General features: G+C 36.1%; 2 protein-coding genes across 2 annotated transcripts; one reads left to right on the top strand and one right to left on the bottom strand.

The window, feature by feature from the left end:
• Window positions 1-438: 438 nt before the first annotated feature.
• LOC145134315 (D-galacturonate reductase-like) lies at window positions 439-2,831 on the top strand. The gene is made up of 4 exons (XM_079069179.1): window positions 439-787; window positions 1,836-2,079; window positions 2,184-2,363; window positions 2,435-2,831. Exons 1-4 carry the CDS (start codon window positions 471-473, stop codon window positions 2,660-2,662), a joined length of 969 nt encoding a protein of 322 aa, XP_078925305.1. The 5' UTR covers window positions 439-470; the 3' UTR covers window positions 2,663-2,831.
• A 3,338-nt stretch (window positions 2,832-6,169) lies between these two features.
• On the bottom strand, window positions 6,170-14,248 carry LOC145133648 (transmembrane 9 superfamily member 2-like). Its single transcript, XM_079068579.1, has 9 exons — window positions 14,146-14,248; window positions 13,664-13,884; window positions 13,553-13,593; window positions 12,876-13,461; window positions 12,613-12,762; window positions 12,454-12,532; window positions 12,185-12,338; window positions 6,610-6,922; window positions 6,170-6,528 (listed from the first exon to the last, which is right to left on the bottom strand). Exons 2-9 carry the CDS (start codon window positions 13,810-13,812, stop codon window positions 6,309-6,311), a joined length of 1,692 nt encoding a protein of 563 aa, XP_078924705.1. The 5' UTR covers window positions 13,813-13,884; window positions 14,146-14,248; the 3' UTR covers window positions 6,170-6,308.
• Window positions 14,249-15,296: the final 1,048 nt, after the last annotated feature.

The following is a 15,296-nucleotide window of genomic DNA, read 5'->3' on the forward strand; positions in this document are numbered from 1 at the left end:
TGTCATTAAATAAACTGATTGAAAAAGAAACACTCTTTTATTGTAAAAATATAATAAGTTTGCTTTTTTATTTTATGTTTTTCAATAAAGAAAACCCCACGAAAATAGTCTCCTAGAATACGTGCTTTAAGCATGTCCAACAATTTCTGGACCCTTGCTTTGAAAAGCTAGTTAGATCTTAGATTAAAAGGAATCAAGAAAGGAAAATGCTATATTTAATAATAATTTATAATAGTATATCCTTGAAACACGAAAGTTCGGTAGTCTCGCTTCGATAATGATTTGTTTAGAAACAATGTAAAGACTGGTTACGCATGCCAATCCGTAATTTAGCTTTGAAACATTTCTATAAAAATACAAAAACATAAAAAATAATAATAATAATAATAATAAAAAGAATACAGCCAACCATTAGCTTACAAGTCATATAAGCTTACTCACAAATTAAAGAAAGTAAGTGTAGAAAAAATATGGTAAGCATTCCTGAGACGACCATAAGCTCCTCCAATGGTCGTCGACCTATTCCGCTCATTGGGATGGGTATGGGAATGTTGGTAGAAGGCAGTGATAAGGTGAAAGCTGCGGTTGTAGAAGCCATTAAAGTGGGTTATCGTCACTTTGACACGGCGGCGGTTTATGGAACTGAGAAAGCTCTTGGGGAAGGAATCACAGAAGCTCTCCGACAGGGTCTCATAAAGTCTCGAGTTGAGCTTTCTGTTACTACCAAGCTGTGGTGCAACTCCACCGAGGGACATCTTGTCGTACCTGCCATGAAACAAAGTCTGCGGTAAGATCACCACTTCCACAAACAATACTTTTTCTTTTTCTTTTTCTCAAGATTGTTTTAGTTATTTTATTATATATTTGGGGAGGAGGGTTAATCACGGTCATTATAACTTGATCAAATGATTTCTATTTTTTTTCAGTTTTAATTGGAATTTGGTTCCAAAAGGATTTAAACTTTTTTTTCAATAGAGTAAAGGGAAGAGGAGGCTTTTCTTCAAATATATTTTACACTTTAAAAAAGAAAAAACAAGATACATAGTTAAATTATGTTTTTGCAAAGTACATGTTGGCATGATTATTTTCAAAAATATGATACATCGAAGCCATATGTTTAATTTATAATTAAATTTACAAGAACAATTGATATGTATTTTCTAAAATGAATACCGTGAAACATTTTTTTTTTCCGAACTTAAATGATATGTGGTGTACATAAAAAATATGTAACAAATAGTATTTGTGAAACATAATATTAGGTAAATTTGTAGTTGTATTAAATAATGGGCCAAAAATGTAAACCAAAAAGTAAAAGACCGAATTCGAATAAAAATTAAAAATCTGGGTTAAATCTGTAAATAAAGAAAAAGGTGGGGTGACTGAAGATGAATGAGGATGTTCATGAATTGGTTATTGTTAGTATTGTAATTGGTAAATTTAATTTAAGATCCTTTTTTGTGGAACTAACCAGTAAAAAAAGTTGGATCACAAGTTATTTAAATTCACACTATTTTACTGATGAAGGGGTATTTAGAATATTCATAATGTATTAGACCCAGTAATATTGATTAAAATGTCATGTCAATATTTTACTTTCCTACAAGTGTTGTTGAATTATGCAATTTATTGAACTTTATAAAATTTAGTAAAACAAGATTTTTTAAATGCATATCAATTTTATATAAAACAATAAATAAAGTTCAGCTAACAACTAGATTTTCAACGGTTAGTTAGGTTTTCAACTATCTACGTCAAACATAGTCAAACATATCTGACACTATCTTTTGAATCACAAATGAAACCAAGTATTGATGATTTATAAATTAATGTAGAAACTTGGGACTAGATTACGTAGATTTGTATCTGATACACTGGCCATTAAAGCTAAACCAAGAAGAATTCAAAGTCCCGATTCCAAAAGATTGTATAGCTGCAATCAATATCAAGGACGTTTGGGAAGGCATGGAGAAGTGTCAAAATCTTGGACTCGCCAAATCCATTGGTGTTAGCAATTTTGCTCCTCGAAAAATTGAAGAGATCCTTTCCTTTGCCAAAATTCCACCAGCTGTCAACCAAGTGATCATTTAATTATCAACTCTTTCTTCTCAATTTGAGTCATGATGTTTATAGCATATATATTTACTTGCTCAATGTTTTTTTTTTTTTTGTACTTTTTAAAGGTTGAGATGAATCCACTTTGGCAACAGAAAAAACTCAATGAATTTTGCAAAAAGAATGACATCCTTGTCACTGGTTACTCACCTTTAGGTGCATCTGGCACCAAATGGGGACACAATAGGGTCATGGAATGTGAAGTTCTTCAAGATATTGCCAAGTCTAAAGGGAAGACAGTAGCCCAGGTACTATACAATTCTTAAAGAGTCCATGAATATATAATTTCATGTATTGATCTTGAAGTATTGATTTGCAGATTTCTTTGAGATGGATATATGAGCAAGGTGTCAGTTTTGTGGTAAAGAGTTTTAACACAGAGAGGATGAAGCAAAACTTGGACATATTTGATTGGTCGTTGACCGAGGAAGAGTTGAACAAAATCAGCCAAATTCCGCAACGAAAACATGTTTATCTAATTGGTTCGTTGGTGACTGAGCCTAATGATGTAATGGCTGAGATTGATGCAGATCTTTCATTTCAATAAGTAGTTTTATCTTATATACAATCCTCAAAGTGTTGTGTATGGAAAAAAGCTGTGTATGGGTTGTATGGAAAAAAGCTGTGTATGGGTTACTTTCCATAATTGTGTTATGGAAAATTAATCATTTTAGCATGGCCTTATTTATGAAAAATGCATGGTCATTTTGATATAATCATATAACATATAAATGGGTGGTTGAACAATGGGTCAAAAAGAGTTTGGATCTATTTATTAAAAACAGGATATGAAGTGGTTTCAATAAGGTGATGTTTGGATCTATTTATTTAAAAAAAAAAAAAGATCATTTAGGGTGATGTTTGTTTTCTTCAAAAAGAGCTTCCTGATCTCTTTTGTCTGCGTTGCACTAACAACATGCAAATGTTTCCTCTTCTAGACTGTATGTTTTTTAGAAAACCGCAGACCTAAAAAAATATATGCGTCCTATTTTTGGAACAGACATGGACTCACCTCTTTTCAAGTCTACAAATGTTTTCTTGGTAAAATAAAAAATACATAATTTCAGTCATATTTTTACAAACTTTAAATGTTACTTTTTATGTACTTACAATTTTTAAAAATACATATACATCCTCCTAAAACATATCTTTTTTCGTACCGGTCCGGAACGATCTGTGCCAGTCTTTTCTCGGACCGGTCTTTTTGGGTCTTTTTGTTACCTCAGAATTATCTCCCTGGATAAAATAATTGAATTGATCACCAATGTTGAATAAGCCAATGTGGCTTAAGGAAAAAAAAATTATTAGCAACGTATCACTACAAGAAATACAGTCATTAGCGGTGACGCCAATAGCGGCGACACCTACTTTTAGCGGCGACACATCAAATTGTCGCCGCTAATGACTGTAGACACGGATCCGCGCTTTCATGTTCTGGTAAATTAAGACAGTTCGATCGTCTTTCTAATCCAACGGTGAGGATAATCAAGGAATGCACAAAAGCAATACCGGCAACAAAAGTCGCCGCTACTAACCGAGTCGCCGCTAATTGTCGAAAAAAATGGCGCGGTAATGTTTCCCTCCTAAGTGTCGCCGATATTGAGGGTAGTCGCCGCTAAAGCCAAAATTGTCGCTGGTAAAGGCGTTGCCGCTAAAGGTCGACACACTTAACCCCAAAAACGTCGATCTTTTCCCATTTTCTCTTCTGTTTCACTGCAAATCTCGTTTCTTTCTCTCGTTTGTGTCACTTCCTTCGTCACTTTCGTTGATTAGAGTGGGATATTGTCACATTTAGCAATTTTGGGTGAAGATACCATTGGTGGGCAAGGATTTTCCGGTGAGGACCAAGCTTTTTCCGGCGAGACCAAGGATTTTCCGGCGAAACCAAGCTTTTCCAGGTCAATTTCCGGTCCCTTTTCTCTTGTAACATTGATTTTCAGTTTATTGGAGTGGTTAATTGCAAAAAAATTTCAATTTCAGTTTTGTTGATTGTGTTCCCGACCACCACCCGCCACTACCGGACCACCACACGCCACCACAGGTTCTATTACTTCTATTTATTGTGACTGAGTGATAATTGTCATAATTAATGTAAGTCTATCTTCATGATTTAAAAGAAGGAAAGGGAAGCATGTTCTTCTTTATATAATAAGTTGAAAAAATGGCAAAATCATTCAAAGATTGTTGATGATTTGTATATCAATTTGAGAGCTCTAATTTCATCATTCTTGAATTGATTAGCTAGCTAGAAATTTTATTATTTATATCTTTTAAGTTTTTATAACCAACTGATAAAGATCATAGATATAAAAAAATAAAATAAAATAATAAGTATACTTGTAATCACAAATTGAAATATATATACGTACTAATTATGTAAACCAAACACAATTAAATCTTTCATTGATGTGACTAAAAGTGGTTAGGCACTAGACTGAATAAATATCCATGGCAGCAACATTAAATAACAAGAGAATCTTGAGTGAAATTTATAGAATTAATGATATAATTTGATTTTATTCATCCATTTATTTGATTACTTTTTTTTCCTTGATGTGCAATATTGCTCCAAACTCAATATCACATGTACTTGAATGCTTAAAAGTTTTTCAAACTCAATATCATTTGTGAAGGAAAATTTTCTTTCTTGATTTGACAATTAATTGTAAAATATTTTCAATTTCAGTTTTTGATTGACTTTTCTGGCCACCACCGGCGACTACCGCCACCACTGCATTATTTCTTTGATTTCCACAGCCACAGGTTATATTTACATCTATTTATTTTGAACATTAATAATTTTTGGTGTTACAAAGACTTAACCTTAATTGTTGTATATGTTGATTGAAATAACTTTTTTGTCCCAAGTGTAACAAATAGCAATGTACTTTGATTTTTTGTCTTAGTTTAAAAATAGCGATAAAATGCATGTTGATTTGGTCATCTTGGTTTTGTGGTGATTATTTGCTAAAAGCTTTGGTAATTGGGTTTTTGTCCCAAGTGCAAGAAATAGCAATGTACTTTGGTTATTTGGCTTAGTTTAAAAATAGAAATGTAGTTTTGCATCATAAAATGTAAGTTGATTTGGTCATTTTGGTTTTGTGGTGAGTTTTTGTCCCATGTGCAAGAAATAACAATGTACTTTGGTTTTTTGTCTTAGTTTAAAAATAGCAATGTACTTTGGCGTCATAAAATGCATGTGGATTTGGTAATTGTGTTTTCGTCCCAAGTGCAATAAATAACAATGTACTTTTGGTATATCTTGTATTTAAGTGCAAGAAATAGTAAGGTACTTTGGTAGTTTTTGTTTATGTTTGATAATTTAACTTATAATTTATATATGTTGTTATTTATTATGTAGTTGAAAAATCTTCGGGCATTGCTCAACGACCCAGCATGTAGGGAGGAACTTTATTCGTTTTTTCAATCACAGAATAACCAAGGAGGAAATGATGGGAATGAAGATGATGATATGTAGGGAGGAGCTTTATTTGTATGTTATACTTGTTGTCACACTTTGCTACTTGTTAGAATTGTAAAACTTACTTTGCTACTTGTTAGAATTGTCAAACTTATGGTTGTTTTATTTTGGTATTAAATTAGTTATAACAGTATTTGGTATTTAATTTGATGTTGTTATGTAATTTTTGGTATAGAATTAATTATAACAGTATTTGAAATTAATTATACCCAAAACCGCTAATATAAAAAAAAATGAAATCGTTATTACCGGCGACAGGGGCATTAGCGGCGACAAAAAGTATTACCGGCGACAGGCGCATTAGCGGCGACATTTGTCTTTAGCGGCAACAATCTGATCAATAGCGACAAAGTAGTAGCGGCAACTCTTTACCGGCGACGTGTCGCCGCTATTAGCTTTAGCGGCGACTTCTCAACCCTTTACCGGCGACTTTTTTCGCCGCTAATTGCTCATTTCCTTGTAGTGCGTATATATTACCACAAGTAATAGAAGATTTACCACTAGAGCACATAATTAAGGAGCAAAACTTTAAAAGGACATTATGCTTTTTATAAAGATTTGGACATATGACTAGTGAGATCAATTCCAAAAAGACAGATGATCACTGGGCAAGTTACACAGAACATGCAATGTACTTGCACTTATCCTAAATTTATAACACAATAATATCACAAGAAATTAAATTCTATGTCAAAATGTACCTGCTACTCTGCTAATCGCATTTTATAGCTGCGTAAAGGTAACGAACGAAGAGCAACGAGGCATTGAAACCCACACTTCCAAGTAACAAAAATATTCCCAAGCATACACAAGCCATATATCCAAAGAAAAAGGACGTCTGCATGAAACCATTCATGTTTGATCTCTCGAAATAAGAATAGATGCAATAAAAATATATATACAATCCAGTAGATCCACCACACAAAAGTGACCTGTGTCAAATAAAAAACTCTTATTAGCTCTAATCCCATATAGAAATCCAAGACCACTATCCAAACAACTATTTACCGTACCTCCACCACCATTGATGATCTTCAACCACAAGCTGGAAGTATGTCAGTGCCACAGAAACTAAAGCAGTCATGATCAGAAGAAGAAAGAAGACTATGGACATAATGCTATAAACTGTATAAAAGCGATGTCCCCAAACACTTGCCAATACGTAGTACAACTGAATATATACGACACTGAAAGGCAAAATTCCTGCCAAAGCCATCTGAGGAAGAACACCCCTATACCAACGCAGCTTAGGAATATCTCTAGGAATTTTAGCAGTTTTGCAGGAAGCTTGGAATTCAGACATTCTGGATTTCCCAATAATGCCTCCTAAAAAAAGCAATGGTGATGCTATGAATATCAACAAGAGAGATAGCATGACTATTGCTCTCAATGGTAATGTAGTAGTTGATCCATAAAAAATGGCAACAATGTCTAGGAAAGTAAATGTTAGAAATAGAGGCCCAAAATATAATCCTCCTGCCAGTATTAGGTTCTTGATCTATCAAGTAGAAAACAAGAGAGCTAATCAGTATCGACCTTTTTGTTGGAATCTTAAGTCATCATCTCCTACTCCACCCATGTCTTCCACTCCTAAAAAGGCTATCAAATTCTGGAACAAAGTAAGGGACACCAACAAGTGGTTGGGTCTCATACTTATTAATATAGGATTGAAATGATTAAGTTCATCTTATATATTCAGTGAATTACCAAGACGGTAACACACCAAAAAAACACATCAACATACATAGACATATACACATATATATGTAATTGGTTTTTGAGTTATATTTCCAATCAATCAAAGAGTTATTTTGATATATATATTTGTCTGTGTCTATACAATTGTTTTATACTAGAATTGGTATCAGAGCTCAAGAACAGGGGCTTTGAATTCATACCTGGTGATCAAGAAGGACACCAGTAAAAGAAGATGTCAGATGTCGATGATACTAGAGGTGCTACTCCTCAGGTGAGGGAGAAGTTGATCGGTTCATCCAATGTCACATGTCCGATGCTCACACCCACAAATTACACTGTATGGGCGATGAGAATGAAGGTTGTGCTTCGAATCCACAAGGTGTGGATCGTGATCGATCCAGGAACCGACCAAAATGAAGAAAAAGATTGCTTAGCCATGGGACTGCTATATCAATCCTTGCCAGAAAACCTGATAATGCAAACCGGTGAACAAGAATCAGCAAAGAAACTCTGGGATGCAATTAAATCAAGAAACGTGGGGGCTGAAAGAGTGAAAGAAGCAAGGCTACAAACCTTAATGACGGATTTTGATCGGCTCAAGATGACAGAGTCTGAATCGATAGATTCCTACGCCGGAAAGTTGTCCGGTATCGCCTCCAAATCAGCGGCCCTCGGAGAAACGATAGACGAGTCTAAACTCGTCAAGAAGTTCTTGAAAACACTGCCACGATCGAAGTTTATTCAGATCATCGCCTCGTTGGAGCAGGTACTCGATCTGAAGACGATCAGATTTGAGGATGTTGTAGGTCGACTAAAGGCGTACGAAGAAAGGATAAGAGAAGATGATGGCGGAAACGAGCAGAGGGTTATGTTCACTCGAAGTGGTGAAGGTTCAAACCACGGTGGTGGCTGGAGCGGTGGAGGTGGTTCTGGTTCAGGGGGATCGTCGGGAGGGAAGAAGGAGTCGAATAAGGGAAGAAATGGGGGTTCGGGGGGTTTTAATCGAACCGGGTCAGGTGGATCCGGTGGAGTCGGGTCTTCAAACGGATCTGGGTCAAAATCAACCCAACCCAATAATAAGCCCAAACAGCCCAATAACCGGCCCAATTCCAATTCGGACTCAAACCGAAACCCGAAAAAAGATCTGTCAAAAATTATTTGTTACAGATGCGCTAAATCGGGCCATTACGCATCCAAATGTCCGGACCGAACCCAAAAATTCCAAGAAAGTAATTTTACTGAACACGACGATACCGATGAAACAGTATTTCTACACGAGTCCGTATTTTTGAACGAAGAGAAGGTGATACCGTCTCGATACAACTCACAAGAAAACGATGTGTGGTATTTGGACAACGGGGCAAGTAATCACATGACGGGAAATCGTTCATTTTTCTCCGAACTCGACAAAGGAATAACCGGAAAGGTCAAATTCGGTGATAATTCGTGTGTCGAAATAAAAGGGAAAGGCTCAATTGTTTTCCAAGGAAAATCGGGGCAACAACGATTGATAACGGAGATTTATTTCATTCCAGATTTGAAAAATAATATTTTCAGTCTCGGACAAGCAACAGAAGCCGGGTGTGATATTCGGATGAAAGACAACTATTTAACGATGCATGATGCCGACAACTGCTTATTAATGAAGGTACAAAGAACTCCAAATCGCCTTTATAAAATACAGTTGCCTATTGGAGTACCTATTTGCCTTCATACAAGACTGAGTGAAGACACGTGGCGCTGGCATGCAAGACTTGGACACATCAATTTCGAGTCAATGAAAAAGATGTCCAAGAAAGGTCTAGTCAAAGGGTTACCCCATTTTGACTGTGAAAATCAATTGTGTGAATCTTGTTTGGTGGGCAAGCAAACAAGAAAGTCATTTCCATTAATGACGACGTACAAAGCAACACGGCCATTGGAGCTAGTTCACGGTGATTTATGTGGTCCGATAACACCGTCAACGAAGGGTCAAAATCGATACATTTTCACACTAATTGACGATTTTTCACGGTATATGTGGATTTTTCTCTTAAAAGAGAAAAATGAGGCGTTTTTTCACTTCAAAAAATTTAAAGCTTTGGCGGAGAATGAGCTCGGAAAGTCTTTAAAGGTGTTTCGAAGTGATCGAGGAGGTGAGTTTACTTCGCTCGAGTTTAATTCCTTTTGTGATATGAATGGAATCAAACGCCATCTTACCGCCCGATATTCACCACAACAAAACGGTATTGTGGAACGAAGAAACAGAACACTTATGGACATGACACGAAGTATCATGAAGGCGATGCATGTTCCAAACTATCTATGGGGAGAAGCGGTAAAACATTCCACAAACCTGGTCAACCGTGTTTACACAAGAGTACTTGGTGATACAACTCCGTACGAGAAGTTGTATAAAAGAAAACCTAATTTGGAGAACGTACGCATCTTTGGGTGTTTAGCGTATGCAAAAGTTGAACCGGTAAACGTGAAAAAATTGGATGCAAGATCAAGACCATTGGTTCATCTTGGTTCTGAACCGGGTACAAAAGCCTATCGGTTATTTAACCCGGTTACACAAAAAATAATCATAAGTCGAGACGTTATTTTTAATGAAACCAAAGGATGGAATTGGGTTAACAAAGCTACACCTGACAATGAAGAACCAGGATCATTCATAGTACCATGGGATTTACCGGAAGATAAGGCAAACAACAACCAAGGAAACGAAGTAAACAACGAACCAAACGAATCGGATCACAAGATTGAAGACGGAGTGGAGGTACAAGAAAATGAGCAACCAAGTCCGATCAACAACAACGTGAACAATGTTCAAAACCAAAGGCCCACAAGACAAAAGGTGCTTCCAATTCGATTACGAGATTATGTACTTTATGTTGATGAAATTGAAGAACTTCTCCTAGCAACCAATGACGAGCCGGTATCGGTTGAAGAGGCGAAGAAAGAACCAGAGTGGGTCAAAGCCATGAATACAGAGATCAATTCAATCAACAAGAACAATACTTGGTCTCTCGTAAACAAACCTATGGGGGTGAAGCCCATTGGACTCAAATGGGTGTTCAAGCTGAAGAAAAATGCAGATGGCACCATAAACAAACACAAGGCGAGGTTGGTTGCTAAAGGGTACGTACAACAACCTGGTATTGACTTTCAAGAAGTATTTGCTCCGGTAGCTCGCATCGAAACCATACGGTTTCTCATTGCCTTAGCCGCTACCAATGGATGGGAGCTTCACCACTTGGATGTCAAGACGGCTTTCTTACATGGAGAGTTGAAAGAAACCGTCTATGTGTATCAACCGGAAGGCTACATAAGGAAAGGCGACGAACACAAGGTGTACCGTCTTTCAAAAGCACTATATGGTCTTAGACAAGCACCGAGAGCATGGCATACAAAACTTGATGGGATTTTGAAAGGAATGAAATTTCATAAGTGCATGAAAGAACCATCGGTGTACCGGAAGAACGAAGGATCCAACTTGCTAATTTTAGCAATCTATGTTGATGATTTGTTTGTCACAGGTACAAATTTGAGCATGATCAAAAGGTTCAAATTTGAAATGTCCAAGAACTTCGAGATGTCTGATCTTGGAAGATTAACTTACTACCTGGGCATTGAAGTCAAACAAGAAGAATCAGGGATTACTATTAACCAAGAAGCGTATGCTAGACGCATTCTAAAAGAAGCCGGTTTACACGATTGCAATCCGACCCACATTCCCATGGATCCAGGAACCAAAATGTCGAAGGCCGAAGATGAACCCGAAATCGACCCGACACAATACCGAAAGTTGGTAGGATGCCTTAGATATCTCTTGCAGACAAGACCCGATATGGCATATGCGGTTGGAGTTGTTAGTCGATACATGCAAGATCCAAGAGAATCACATGGTGTTGCAATCAAACACATCCTAAGGTACTTACGTGGAACAACGTCACATGAAATCAAGTACGAGAGGATGGGGCAAAACCGGATCATTGGTTACAGCGATAGTAGTCACAATGTCGACCCGGACGACGGAAGAAGCACAACCGGTCACATTTTCTACTATGGATTGTCTCCAATAACATGGTGTTCTCAAAAGCAAGATACTGTTGCTTTATCATCTTGCGAGGCGGAGTTCATGGCTGCAACTGCGGCTGCATGTCAAGCAATATGGCTTCAAGATTTGCTAGGCGAAATCATGAACAAAGCACAAGAGAAGGTGGTCCTAAGAGTTGATAACAAGTCAGCTATCGAACTCACGAAGAATCCTGTTTTTCACGGAAGAAGCAAACACATTCACACGAGGTTTCACTTCATTCGTAAGTGTGTTGAAAAGGAACAAGTGGAGGTGAAGTACATTCCAGGTGAAGAACAAAAGGCAGACATTCTCACAAAACCATTGGCTCGAACCAAGTTCAAGACAATGTGGGACTTGATCGGGATCGAAGACATCTTTAGAAGGACTTAAAGATTGGCGTTGATCGGGAATCTCTAGAAGGACTTAGAGATTCGGGGGTGATTGTTGGAATCTTAAGTCATCATCTCCTACTCCACCCATGTCTTCCACTCCTAAAAAGGCTATCAAATTCTGGAACAAAGTAAGGGACACCAACAAGTGGTTGGGTCTCATACTTATTAATATAGGATTGAAATGATTAAGTTCATCTTATATATTCAGTGAATTACCAAGACGGTAACACACCAAAAAAACACAGCAACATACATAGACATATACACATATATATGTAATTGGTTTTTGAGTTATATTTCCAATCAATCAAAGAGTTATTTTGATATATATATTTGTCTGTGTCTATACAATTGTTTTATACTAGACTTTTTATGTAAGTAAAAATCACTCAAAAGTATATAAGTTTCAAACTAAATTTTGATATTTTCACATACCCAGTTTGTTCCTTCGAGTTGACAATAGGAAACAGAAGAGTATCCTGAGACCAAAGATGTAAGTGCATATACAATGATAAGTGCGTTCCAGAGTACTCCTCGCAGATAGGGCTGAAAAAAACCTACGACCCCAAGACCAAGAATTGCTAAGCTCCTGTAAATCCAACGAAAGAAAGGGTACAAAAGTAATTTCAGATACATGACCAAAAAGTCAAATATAAAAACAACAAAATAAAGGGATGATGACAAAATGACAAAAATGTTATAACTCCTTGAACAAAATGTCCACCAATTTCCAAACACGTCTCGTTACCAAGTTTCTTTTTGAATGGTCCCCACCACAAATATCTTCAAAATGAAAAAAAATTATAATTTTCGAAAAAATATATAATTCTCAAATATGTGTCACGTTATTTGGAGGTACTAACAATATAAGCAACTGACTTCCAGCACCAAGAGCCGCAGCAAATAAAGACTTGTGTTGTGGGAATCTAAATACATCACCATGAACATTCTTCCACCCTATCTCTTCTTGCTTATTATAACTCAATATATCCTCTTCCACATCAGCTAAGTTCCTTTCATTTTTCATGCATTGGGAAAACAACAAAGGCAACACAAGAGTTTTATGAGATGGAAACACAAACTTAGATTATTATTATTATTATTTTTTTGTTAATAGAGTCAATACCTAGAAATGTCTTTGCGAAGGACAAGTAAGTAAAATGTCAGTAGGGAAATGATTAGAATGAGGAGAGTGACACTTGAGAATGTAACTGAGTGATGATGTATAGACATATGGTTTTGTGCAATCGAAGAACTAATGTATTTATCTATTCTCGTATCAAATGATAGTTGTGTTTGGCGCCACATAACAGAGTATGTGAAGCCCACATCAACTTCCTTGTCTTCTGTTACATCTGTGAATGAATCCCTACGCACTCGGACACTGACTTCAATAACATAATCCTTGTTATAAAGAACCTCGAAATCAAAGTGGTTAAAAAGGAAATACTTGGTCTTGATCTTTTCATCGATATCATCCTTTTTGAACTTTCCAATAAAAGCCCACATTGGCAAGTCATCATAAGACAATTGCATATAGTAATCCTTTTCTATTGCCCTTCTGAACTGAGAAACTTCTGTTTTACTCAGTGTCTTATTGCATAATAATTCAAAATGCTTTTCCACAAGAAATTCAAGCTTATATGGAGTTGAAACAAGATGGTCTCCATTCAACATCTCCCCTAGATTAAGTTTCTTCTCTTTCACAATATCTTTTATTAGATAAACAATATATGAATTAGAAGTTTTTAGTAAGATGTAAAGATAACAAAAGGAAGACCAACATATGCAATAAAGAAGTACCTTCAGAACAAAAGGGAAGATCATAATAAGCATATGTTTCCCTGGAAACAAATTAAACAAGAATTAGTTAAAAAAATAAAAAATAAAAACTTTGGAGGAGATATGACTAACCGAGGATTAGAGAATGGGCCAACTTTGTTGGCATACAAGGGGACAATATCTCCATCTTTGTAGTGATGATTAGAGGCATCTGATTCTACTTGGTTTCCATGGTAGATCATTAGAAGAGTGAAAAAAGCGATTTTTGATAGCAGTGTCATCCCTGTTGTCGAAGTAATTCAATGGCTGACCTAACTCGTTCCAGATTGGATATTAAAATGCTCAGTCAACCCCTGTTTTTCAAAGCAATGGAGTACTCGATAAATGAATCTAAGTGTTGTGAGTACTACATTCTAATAATAAACAAAAACCAAGATCCAAAGTGAATCGAAGTATCAAGATATGAACAATCAGACACTAAGTAATTATCGGAAAACCATTGCAATTGTGATTGCAATCACCGGAGCGTTAAGATTGACAATAGAATCAAACACAAAACTATAGCTGTCAGTTAAAGGTTAAGAAAGAAGATGGGTGACAGAGAAAGAGAGGACCTTGTGCAGTTAGCGAGGAGGTTGCCTTGATCGAGAAGGTCTTCGCTGCTTGGAACCAGAAGTAGTGTTGGGGTTGGAGAGATGAGTTTGACTTTGACTTTGCTGGCCGTTAAATGCACTATTCTGGTATGCGCCTTTCTCATTTTTTTTTGTTAATGTAATCTTAATAGTAATTACCAAAATGGGAAAATGATTTTTAATAAACAGTTATTTTTTATTTATTTAATTATTTTTATATAATTTACTACTCCCACCTTCCCAAAATTATAGTCTATCTTTCCTTTTTTGTTTGTCCCAAAATAATAGTCCATTTTTAAAAATAAATAACATTTTTACCAAAATACACACTCATTATTACTTAACCAACTAAGTATTTAATGGAACATTAAATGCAAAGTAAGGACAAAACTATCATTTTATTGTATAAAGTTAGTGATAATTAATGTTTTCTTAATCTGTATGTTTTTTGTCTGTGGACAATAATTTTGGGACGGAGGGAGTATTAAAATCACTCAGGTTATTCAAAACGTATTATTTTGACTGAGTATTACATGTTAATGTTTTTTAGTACAAGATTTACCATTGATCTAAGGAAATTTGACTTATTAAGGTAACCAAGTATTCGGTATGTTCATATATGGGTAATATTGTTTATTTTTGTACTCATTTACCTAACTAACTTTTTTCAGCTGTTCACAAATAACCAACATTACCGGCTATTACTTGTTTTAGCCGGTTGCATCGACTTAGCTCAGTTAAAACGCATTACGTGGAATCTTACGTGGCTATTACACCCCTTTCTCATTTAATTAGGGTTCATCATCATCAGTTTGGGACAAGCTCCAAAAACAGACCCCGATTACCTTCTTCTGTGAGAAATCAATCGATACATCAAATCGACGATTAGGGTTTGGAATTGAAGGTACGAGTTGAAGTCGACTGTTCACATGGCATCCTCATCTATATGTATGTATGTAGCTCTAGATTTTCATTACAAGGGAATGTTTTTGCCAAACCCGTTGGTCTACTTAGACCCCGTAAAAACAAATGCACGTAATGTGGATTTTATGGGATTTACTTATAAAGAGTTTCTTTTGTGGCTTACGAAATTAACCAAAGGAGCCTGTGATAATGTCTACTACTGTATTAGA

Source organism: Lactuca virosa, chromosome 8, assembly GCF_052849685.1.
Source record: "Lactuca virosa cultivar CGN04683 chromosome 8, Lactuca_virosa_CGN04683_v6, whole genome shotgun sequence".
In the NCBI taxonomy this organism is placed as follows: domain Eukaryota; kingdom Viridiplantae; phylum Streptophyta; class Magnoliopsida; order Asterales; family Asteraceae; genus Lactuca; species Lactuca virosa.

Bases quoted from the DNA above. Each gene is read 5' to 3' on its own strand.
- LOC145133648 (XM_079068579.1), bottom strand. From the start codon at position 13,812: ATGACACTGCTATCAAAAATCGCTTTTTTCACTCTTCTAATGATCTAC. The intron at 13,594-13,663 runs GTTAGTCATATC...ATTTGTTTCCAG, and splicing joins GGCCCATTCTCTAATCCTCG to GGAAACATATGCTTATTATG. The intron at 6,529-6,609 runs GTACGGTAAATA...TATTTGACACAG, and splicing joins GATCATCAATGGTGGTGGAG to GTCACTTTTGTGTGGTGGAT.
- LOC145134315 (XM_079069179.1), top strand. From the start codon at position 471: ATGGTAAGCATTCCTGAGACGACCATAAGCTCCTCCAATGGTCGTCGA. The intron at 788-1,835 runs GTAAGATCACCA...AAATTAATGTAG, and splicing joins GCCATGAAACAAAGTCTGCG to AAACTTGGGACTAGATTACG. The intron at 2,364-2,434 runs GTACTATACAAT...ATTGATTTGCAG, and splicing joins AAGGGAAGACAGTAGCCCAG to ATTTCTTTGAGATGGATATA.